The following is a 10,926-nucleotide window of genomic DNA, read 5'->3' as shown; positions in this document are numbered from 1 at the left end:
GAATGTTACTTGCCTCCTGCGGCACATGCTAAGATGGAGGTCTAGGTTCATATTGAAGATCTTTGACCATCTTCGGCTCATATATACCATGTTCTTTCTAATACACTGCACAAACACCATGTTCCTTCTAATACACTGCACAAACACCATGTTCCTTCTAATACACTGCACAAACACCATGTTCCTTCTAATACACTGCACAAACACCATGTTCCTTCTAATACACTGCACAAACACCATTGTTACGGCTGATTTCCTCCTCTTCGTCTGAAGAGGAGGTGTAGGGATCGGACCAAGACGCAGAGTGGAAAGTGTCCATGTTTTATTATCAATAAACTGAACACTACATGAAACAAAATAACAAAAGAGAATCTAACCGACAAACAGTCCCGTGTGGCACAACTACTGACACTGAAAACAAACACTCACAAAACACACGTGAAACCCCGGCTGCCTAAGTATGATTCTCAATCAGGGACAACGATTGACAGCTGCCTCTGATTGAGAATCATACCAGGCCGAACACAAAATCCCAACATAGAAAATCACACATAGACAACCCACCCAACTCACGCCCTGACCTTACTAAATAAATACAAAACAAGGGAAAACAGGTCAGCAACGTGACAACCATGTTCCTTCTAATACACTGCACCAACACCATGTTCCTTCTAATACACTGCACCAACACCATGTTCCTTCTAATACACTGCACCAACACCATGTTCCTTCTAATACACTGCACCAACACCATGTTCCTTCTAATACACTGCACCAACACCATGTTCCTTCTAATACACTGCACAAACACCATGTTCCTTCTAATACACTGCACAAACACCATGTTCTTTCTAATACACTGCACAAACACCATGTTCTTTCTAATACACTGCACAAACACCATGTTCTTTCTAATACACTGCACAAACACCATGTTCCTTCTAATACACTGCACAAACACCATGTTCTTTCTAATACACTGCACAAACACCATGTTCCTTCTAATACACTGCACCAACACCATGTTCCTTCTAATACACTGCACCAACACCATGTTCCTTCTAATACACTGCACAAATACCATGTTCCTTCTAATACACTGCACCAACACCATGTTCCTTCTAATACACTGCACAAATACCATGTTCCTTCTAATACACTGCACAAACAACATGTTCTTTCTAATACACTGCACCAACACCATGTTCCTTCTAATACACTGCACAAGGTATTTGGGCTCTTTGGAGAATATGGCAGAATGGGGATTGGTCTTATCTGATCTACATCCAACTACAGCCACGGGAACTAAAGGAATAATCAAATAAACATAAATTCATCTTCGACACATCATAACTATCGCAACCCTGATTGCTTAATCAAAGCCTAGCTCATCACATCATGGCAAATCAAACACTCCACCAGGGGAAATTCTTCCATTACCACCGTGTTTCTAATCTCTCTAATACTAATATTTACCAAGCCAACTGCGTTCTAAATAACGACCAGAGATTAACAACGGCAGCCAGCCACCACCAGCAGCACTGACGATAAGTCTCTTTTCATTAGAGCAAATGTGTGTGCTCTTAGACAGACACGGCAGCGCACTGCGAAGGGTCGGGATCCCCCCCCTAGTCCTGGGAGCTGGTCTGCTCGGCCAGCAGATAGCTGTCACTGCAGATAGCTGTAACGTCCTCCCTACTGCCAGTCCCTTCGCCTGATTACATAGCCGTGTACCACTGCTGGCCTCTCTCAGGGCCGAGGCAGCCTCTGGTAATGGCCCCGTGACCCCCCATGACCCCATGCCCGCTCTTCTTCTTGACATTTAATGTCTGTAGCTGTAACTCTTCCTTCTGCAGGCCTGCGGGTCGAACACTGCTCTGGGCTGTCTGACGCCATGATTTTGCTTCGGTTGTCACTCAGCACTGACAGTGTGATATTTGTCAAATGAAGTGGGAAGGAGGTAAGAGGGGAAAAGGAAGGAATAGAGGAGTGCATGTTGGGTAGCTGTAATGAAGATGTTATGTCTAGTTACACGTTTATAATAATGTCTGGTGTTTTACAACTGCAAGGCCAGTGGGTCACTTGCTGATGTGACTTGGATAACTGGTGGAGGTTAATAATGTCCTGTGTTTTCATAAGGACAAATAGTTTTATTCCAATGTAGATGAACAAAACACAGTTTGATAGGCTATTTGATTAAATACAGTGGATGTTTGGCCTATCACTGCTATGTACAGTTGAAGTCGAAAGTTTACATACACTTAGGTTGGAGTCATTAAAACTTGTTTTTCAACCACTCCACAAATTTCTTGTTAACAAACTATAGTTTTGGCAAGTCGGTTAGGACATCTACTTTGTGCATGACACAAGTGATTTTTCCAACAATTGTTTACAGGCAGATTATTTCACTTATAATTCACTGATTCACAATTCCAGTGGATCAGAAGTTTACATACACTATGTTGACTGTGCCTTTAAACAGCTTGGAAAATTCCAGAAAATGATGTCATGGCTTTAGAAGCTTCTGATAGGCTAATTGACATCCTTTGAGTCAATTGGAGGTGTACCTGTGGATGTATTTCAAGGCCTACCTTCAAACTCAGTGCCTCTTTGCATGACATCATGGGAAAATCAAAAGAAATCACCAAGACATCAGAAAAAATTGGTAGACCTCCACAAGTCTGGTTCATCTTTGGGAGAAATTTCCAAATGCCTGAAGGTACCACATGCATCTGTACAAACAATAGTACGCAAGTTTAAACACCATGGGACCACGCATCCGTCATACCGCTCAAGAAGGAAACGCGTTCTGTCTCTTAGAGATGAACGTACTTTGGTGCGAAAAGTGCAAATCAATCCCAGAACAACAGCAAAGGACCTTGGGAAGATGCTAGAGGAAACGGGTACAAAAGTATCTATATTCACAGTCAAACAAGTCCTATATCGACATAACCTGAAAGGCCGCTCAGCAAGGAAGAAGCCACTGCTCCAAAACCGCCATAAAAAAGCCAGACTACGGTTTGCAACTGCACGTCGGGACAAAGAAAGGTATTTTTTGGAGAAATGTCCTCTGGTCTGATGAAACAAAAATAGAACTGTTTGGCCATAATGACCATCGTTATGTTTGGAGGAAAAGGGTAGGCTTGCAAGTCGAAGAACACCATCCCAACCGTGAAACACGGGGGGTGGCAGCATCATGTTGTGGGGGTACTTTGCTGCAGGAGAGACTGGTGCACTTCACAAAATAGATGGCATCATGAGGAGGAAAATTATGTGGATATATTGAAGCAACATCTCAAGACATCGGCCAGGAAGTTAAGGTTTGGTCGCAAATGTGTCTACCAACTAAACAATGACCCCAATCATACTTCCAAAGTTATGGCAAAATGGCTTAAGGACAACAAAGTCAAGGTATTGGAGTGGCCATCACAAAGCCCTGACTTCAATCCCATAGAAAATGTGTTGGCAGAACTGAAAAAGCGTGTGCGAGCAAGGAGGCCTACAAACTTGACTCAGTTACACCTGCTCTGTCAGGAGGAATGGGCCAAAATTCACACAACTTATTGTGGGAAGCTTGTGGAAGGCTACCTGAAACGTTTGACCCAAGTTAAACCATTTAAAGGCAATGCTACCATATACTAATTGAGTGTATGTAAACTTCTGACCCACTGGGAATGTGATGAAAGAAATAAAAGCTGAAATAAATAATTCTCTCTACTATTATTCTGACATTTCACATTCTTAAAATGAAGTGGTGATCCTAACTGACCTAAAACAGGGAATTTTTACTTGGATTAAATGTCAGGAATTGTGAAAAACTGAGTTTAAAAGTATTTGGCTAAGTGTATGTAAACTTCCGACTTCAACTATATGTTGTGTATGTATACAGTTGCTCCCACACCAGTTAGCTGTCAGGAGATTTCTACTCCACATGTTACACTGCTAAACATGTTCATTCCCTTCATGACAGCAGGGATAGTGGTTGGAAAAGAAGAGATGTGTCAATGCAAAGGAACATACATGTGAAATAACAGATAAGGGAAAGGGAAAGGGTGATACCTAGTCAGTTGTACAACTGAATGCCTTTAACTGAAATGTGTCTTCCGCACGTAATCGCCATCCACGTCTTCGGCGCCCGGGGAACAGTGGGCTAACCTCCTTGCTCAGGGGAACAGTGGCCTAACCTCCTTGCTCAGGGGAACAGTGGCCTAACCTCCTTGCTCAGGGGAACAGTGGCCTAACCTCCTTGCTCAGGGGAACAGTGGCCTAACCTCCTTGCTCAGGGGAACAGTGGCCTAACCTCCTTGCTCAGGGGAACAGTGGCCTAACCTCCTTGCTCAGGGGAACAGTGGCCTAACCTCCTTGCTCAGGGGAACAGTGGCCTAACCTCCTTGCTCAGGGGCAGAATGACAGATTTTTACCATGTCAGCCTGGAACATACAGTACATGTGGAATAACAGATAAAGGAACATGCGTGTGGAATGACAGATAAAGGAACATACATGTGGAATGACAGATAAAGGAACATGCATGTGGAATAACAGATACAGGAACATGCATGTGGAATAACAGATAAAGGAACATGCGTGTGGAATGACAGATAAAGGAACATACATGTGGAATGACAGATAAAGGAACATACATGTGGAATGACAGATAAAGGAACATGCGTGTGGAATGACAGATAAAGGAACATACATGTGGAATGACAGATAAAGGAACATACATGTGGAATGACAGATAAAGGAACATGCGTGTGGAATGACAGATAAAGGAACATACATGTGGAATGACAGATAAAGGATGATGGTTGAGGGTGATGGTGAACGGGTGGATGGTGATGGTTGGACAGTGATGGTTAGAGGGTGATGGGTGAAGGGTGATGGGTGATGGGTGAAGGGTGATGGGTGGAGGGTGATGGGTGGAGGGTGATGGGTGGAGGGTGATGGTTAGAAGGTGATGGTTAGAGGGTGATGGGTGGAGGGTGATGGGTGGAGGGTGATGGGTGGAGGGTGGACGGAAGAATTTAAATGAATGAATAGGGGGAAAAAATGGATTAACAGATGACGTTGCTAAATAGAAGATTATAAACTGGGTGGTTCCAGCCCTGAAAGTTGATTGGCTGACAGCCGTGGTATATCAGGCCATATGTCACGGGTATGACAAAAAACTTTTTTACGTTGGTAAACAGTTTATTATAGCAATAAGGCACCGCAAGGGTTTGTGGTGTATGGCCAATATACCACGGCTAAGGGCTGTTCTTAAGCACGACACATTGCGGAGTGCCTGGACACAGCCCTTAGCCGTGCTATATATTATATTGGCCACACCTCCTCGTGCCTTATTGCTTAAATATGATATTTTAACACAACCTCTGGTCAAAAAATCTAATTTTAATTGCATTTAAAATATGGATGACATACTGTACCTAAAAGATCCTTAACGATACACCTTCCCCCTCCTCTCCTCTCCTCTCCTCTCCGATCCTCTCCTCTCCGATCCTTCCTGCCTCCGATCCTTCCTGCTTCCAATCCTTCCTGCCTCCTCTCTTCCCTGGGTTAATCAAACGTATCATAGTATATGAATCTGAACTCCTTGCGTTATAGATCAGTCAATCAAATGTATTTATAAAGCCCCTCTTACATCAGCTGATGTCACAAAGTGCTGTACAGAAACCCAGCCGAAAACCACAAACAGCAAGCAATGCAGGTGTAGAAGCATGGTGGCTAGGAAAAACTCCCTAGAAAGGCCAGAACCTAGGAAGAAACCTAAAGAGGAACCAGGTTATGAGGGGTGGCCAGTCCTCTTCTGGCTGTGTCAGGTGGAGATTATAACAGAACATGACCAAGATGTTCAAATGTTATCTGGCCAATTAGCTAATCTTAGAGCTGCAGAGTGACAGCTCATTGGGGAGGTTAGGTGAAGCTTCAGCAGTTCTGAGGAAGAACCCCTTAGTTCCATCGGAGACAAGGAACCATGATAGGGACCCTTCTGCAGAGTTCTTCAAAGGTATTATGACATGTTTGGACAGGGCTGGGCAGAGAGGGTAGGGCTGGGGGTAAGTGAGGTGTACATTATATATAATAAGAATACTTTTTAATTTAACCTTTATTTAACTAGGCAAGTCAGTTAAGAACAAATTCTTATTTACAATAACGGCCTACACGTCATATAATACATTGTATATAGGGAGCAGAGTTTTTCCTGGTCCGGTCACGTGGTTAGGATCAGGATGGGTAAACCCTTGGCCCTTGGTGTGAGGGATTCCAAAGTGTTAATGGTGCGACAGGTAGCCTAGTGGTTCGAGCGTTGGCCAGTAACCAAAAAGGTTGCTAGATCGAATTCCCGAGCTGACAAGGTAAAAATCTATCGTTCTGCCATTGAACAAGGCAGTTAACCCACTGTTCTTAGGAGGTCATTGTAAATAAGAATTTGTTATTGCCTAGTTAAATAAAGGTTCAAAAAAATAAAAAATAATTATTATTCATTAACCGTTTTAAGCCAAATTAATTAACTGAAATCACATGTTTCTTCACTGTACATGTTTAATGCAAGACACACAAATGGAACTGAATCCCGCCCAATCGTCCCTCCAGCCAATATTATCAGTAATATCAGATAGACATAATATCAATATTCATAGATACCCCGTTTATGAATTGGAAGGTCGCAAAGCAATATAGACTCATGTAATTTCCCCCACTGCTATAGCTAATGACAGCGTAGTGGTAATGAGAAACTGCAAGTTGATGTTCAATTTACACCTTCTTTTTTTGCATCAGAAACACAAGCATTGTAAATCAAAACAGGATAGCATGGTAGTTTGACAAGTCTCCTCGTGAGTCAAAGACAAGTTCCCCATGCGCCTGCGGTGAGGAGGAAAAGACCAGCGGACAGTGTCGCCTTTCTACCGTTTGGTGTCGCACAAGTATTTCGCTGTGTCTCCTGTAAAACTGCCATCTTTGAGCTCAAATTAGTGACATCATGCATAACCAATTATAGGAATAGCGCAAAAAAAAGCAATGATATCCTCTTGTCTTACCCTTTCATCTCTGATTAATCAGCGCGCGACAAGACAGGGGGAAATAAATTGCCGCTGCACACCGGGAGTCAGCCGTGAACTCTGCTGTCCCGTGAGGCCCGGTGATGTATGATCTCACAACATTCAACTGGTTATGTAAACAAACTCATTAATCCAGACGTGTGCTTATTCTACTATCCTACTAGTGAGTGGGGAGTCATTGTACGCGGTGCTGTCGACATTCTACTGTACTTGAATATAAAGGATGGGCGTGAGTCGCCCTCGAAAAGGAAGAGAGGGGGGATCCATTTTCAGCACAGAAGGCGAGCTCACTGCTCAGTTCACTCTGCGCGCTGCTTCCTATGCGGAGTGAGAGAGAGACGCTATGGATACGACAGGTAACGTCCAGGCGCCTTTTCAGGGAAACAGATGGCTATGGTGTTTGGTGCTTGTGTTAGAAAAGAGTAGGCTAGTATTAGAGTAGCCAAATTAAACTTGAGAGGAAGAAATATACCAAAAAATATTTTTTTATTTCACAATTATTTAACGTGCATAGGAAGTGATAATTCTGACTAATATGAATTAATATGAATGATATAGCCTAAATAAAATACCATATAGTTGACGCACCTACAAAATACCTTCTGTGCGTATTACGCACGAGTTGTATCTAGTTCTAGGAGGATCCCAGTGAATATGTTTTAGCACTCAATGTAGTAGTCTGTCTCTTAAACACCTAATGGGCTCTGTCATAAATCTGTTGTTATTTGTCTCTTAATCACCAGGAAACACCACACCAGTTGTCTGAAGAACAGCCTCACATCAACTGAAACGCACAGGAGGGAGGGGAGTGTGAGCAATATAGGTTGTGTGTGTGTGTTAAAGTGTGCATGTTAGAGAGAGCGAGAGAGAGGACTGAGGTTGGACCAGGTGATCACGTCCTATCAAACCTCCAAGGAGCTGCCGGCCAGGATCAGTGTTTACAGGAAGGATCAGAGTTCCGACCAGAACATGGTGGTACCAGCCCGCTGCCCGGGCCCCTGTGCCATGCTGGCGCTCAGCCTTCTCATGGGATACGGCGTGGTGCGCTGCATCGCCGGCCAGAATGACACGGAACCCATCGTACTGGAGGGGAAGTGTCTGGTGGTCTGCGACTCCAACCCGTCCTCGGACGGCGGGGTGACTTCATCGCTCGGGATATCCGTCCGGTCGGCCGGCGCCAAGGTAGCTTTCTCCGCGGTGCGCGGGACGAATCACGAGCCCTCCGACATGAGCAACACGTCAATGACCATCTACTTTGACCAGGTCAGCCGTCCCCGGAATTTGCGCATGCAAATATTGTCCCTATCTGGATAGATAATTAATGTGGGGATTAAGAAGAAGTTGTTTAATATATATTTTTCGGGAGCTGCTACAACATTATTGTCTTCCTGTAAAAGGTTATGATAACTTGTCGTGGGTTGCGTTGATCCGTTTGGAGACGCGCACATTTCCCTTGTGTCTCTTTAATTAAATAACTTGAGAGCAGTTCTGGGGATCAGAACATGATAATGGGAACATTGTGATCGTCGTGCGTAATTTTCCCCAAATAGCCTATTCATTAAAGCTGCAGCTCGTTGCAAGTTGATTTGAAAAGACGTCAGCTGTTGTATCTAGACCGTTCTAGCTATGCTGTAGGTTTGAGGGACGCAGACACTGCGGGGTTTACTATAGAAGTGACTGCTGCTGTAAATGCTCCAAACATCAAGTGGAGTATTTTTTTGCGCCCCGCTGGTGAGCTGGGATACTATGGACAGTATTATGTTAATTACACCCCCCCCCCCCCCTTATTAGCTAATCTTACAGCTGCGTTGATCGTCTTCAATTAGAAACATATATTGTCCAACTGTAAAACAGTGAGCTGTAGCCTACAGGCAAACAGCGTTGGCCAATTGATTATGCGTTGCGCCTTAAGGTCATCACATGCAGAGTGTAAGTGCTTGATATTTTGGTTAGTTTAACCCTTGCCGTGTCTCAGTCTGTTACTCTTTGACTCTGGGTGCTGATTGTGCGTCATGTTGACGCACTTTGTGTTTCAGGCTTTAGTGAACATCGGCAACCATTTCGATCTGAAAGCGAGTGTCTTCCAGGCGCCAAGGAGGGGAATATACAGCTTCGGTTTTCATGTGGTCAAGGTCTACAACAGACAGACCATACAGGTAAGACAAATTGTCAACATTTGCTTCACTATGATCTCTATTCAAAGTTTTCTGTTTTGTAGGCCTAATTAGTCTACTTTAGTGTGTTGTTGTATGTCGTGGAGCAGCCTACCCAAATGGGTACATTATTTGGTGCGTAAACAGAGTAGGCCTACGATGTAACAGGTCTGAATTATGATCGTGCTGTTTCTGTTACCCCAGGTCAACCTGATGCAGAACGACTACCCGATCATATCAGCTTTCGCCGGTGACCAGGACGTCACTCGGGAGGCGGCAAGCAACGGCGTTCTTCTGCAGTTGGAGCGCGAGGACCGAGTGTATCTGAAGCTGGAACGGGGCACGCTCATGGGTGGATGGAAATATTCCACGTTCTCAGGCTTCCTAGTCTTTCCACTATAATTTAATATGTGATCACGGAAATCGCAAACGTGACTCCTCCATGGTTGAGGAACGATAAAAAAAACATTTGCTATTTTATTTGAAGTGAACTGTCAGAGGAAGAAGACAGATTCGTATGTGTACACACTACACACTTTACAGTATCTATTTCATTCAAACATTAACGTTTCCATGGAGTTCGTACATCCAAATCCATCGACTAAAACCCTATCTGGAAGGATACTCGAATCGATCTACCCGTGATGTATAGGCCTACCACTTGTCGATTATTTGGATTTTATCGCTTGGGAGTCATCTAACTTTTGTCAACAGACTGTCAAGTCAGTCTACCTCTGTGTACCCTGACTGCTGAACAGATGAGAATAATATTGTATGAATCGAAAAGCTTAAAACTTCCCGAACTAACGTGTATTTACCAATGCTCTCTCTATTTTGTGTTTGTGTAGCCTTAAATAATAATGTTTCCGTCAAGTGAGGTGTATGGAATTCTTATGGACGTCCAGGAGAAGAAGAGCGCTTTCACGTCGAAGGCTTTTTTGTTGTTGCAGGAATGGAATAATGTTTTTGTTTTGTGCTTTTCATGGTGTTCCGTTTGGATGCTGAACATATTGAAAAGAAGGCAAATATAGGCTGCCTAACTATCCAGAGATGATATAAAAGATTTTTAAAAAAGCGACATATTTCAGCCAATGGAGACATCTATAGAAACTCTTTTACAAAAAAATATTTATCTAATTTATAAAGTACATATTCACATTATGGTGTGTTCTACATTTCGGATCTGCGTAGCTTTAACTGATATTGTGTCCAGTGACGTTGCTCACAAATGTACATTGTGAAAATAACAACAGAAAAATCCCAATTATATGATGTCCCGCCTAATAAATAATATTGCATTGTATACGCGTATGTATTCACTTTTATTATATAGGCTACCAGTTTAGGCTTGCAAATGACATGCAAGGTCGAAAAGGCATCAGAAAAGTAATCGTGATAGAATCGGTCAATAATAAAGTAGTGTACAGCAAACGTCCTCAGACCTGTAGCGCACTATTGACTGACGCTGTCCATGGTGCTGATCGAGCAGCCGCTTGAACAGAATGCAATGCTACACTTCACAGAGCACTGGAGCCCACACCAACACGCATTCCACTCTTGTGGTTTCAAAATTGAAAAAACGATTGTTATCAACTTTGCATGTTTCATTATTGTGAGATCAAAGCATAGACAAATCAATACAATACAATAGCATACTGACATTCTCAAAACCGCTATATTTTGATTTGAGTGGCGAAAGAAGTACTCAAT

The 10,926-nt window shown here is 43.2% G+C and overlaps 1 protein-coding gene across 2 annotated transcripts; it reads left to right on the top strand.

The window, feature by feature from the left end:
- The first annotated feature begins 2,044 nt into the window (after positions 1-2,044).
- cbln2b (cerebellin 2b precursor) lies at positions 2,045-10,519 on the top strand. 2 transcript variants are annotated; one of them, XM_038996872.1, is made up of 4 exons: positions 2,045-2,064; positions 8,083-8,326; positions 9,100-9,219; positions 9,421-9,618. In XM_038996872.1, the coding sequence occupies exons 1-4, from the start codon at positions 2,045-2,047 to the stop codon at positions 9,616-9,618; spliced, it is 582 nt and encodes a 193-aa protein (XP_038852800.1). The 2 variants fall into 2 exon arrangements, with proteins under 2 accessions (XP_038852800.1, XP_038852799.1); XM_038996871.1 differs by lacking the exon at positions 2,045-2,064 and having other exon boundaries at positions 7,961-8,326; positions 9,421-10,519.
- Positions 10,520-10,926: the final 407 nt, after the last annotated feature.

The sequence above is a fragment of the Salvelinus namaycush genome, chromosome 7 (assembly GCF_016432855.1).
Source record: "Salvelinus namaycush isolate Seneca chromosome 7, SaNama_1.0, whole genome shotgun sequence".
NCBI classification, from domain to species: domain Eukaryota; kingdom Metazoa; phylum Chordata; class Actinopteri; order Salmoniformes; family Salmonidae; genus Salvelinus; species Salvelinus namaycush.
This window is presented reverse-complemented; position numbering and strand designations above follow the sequence as displayed.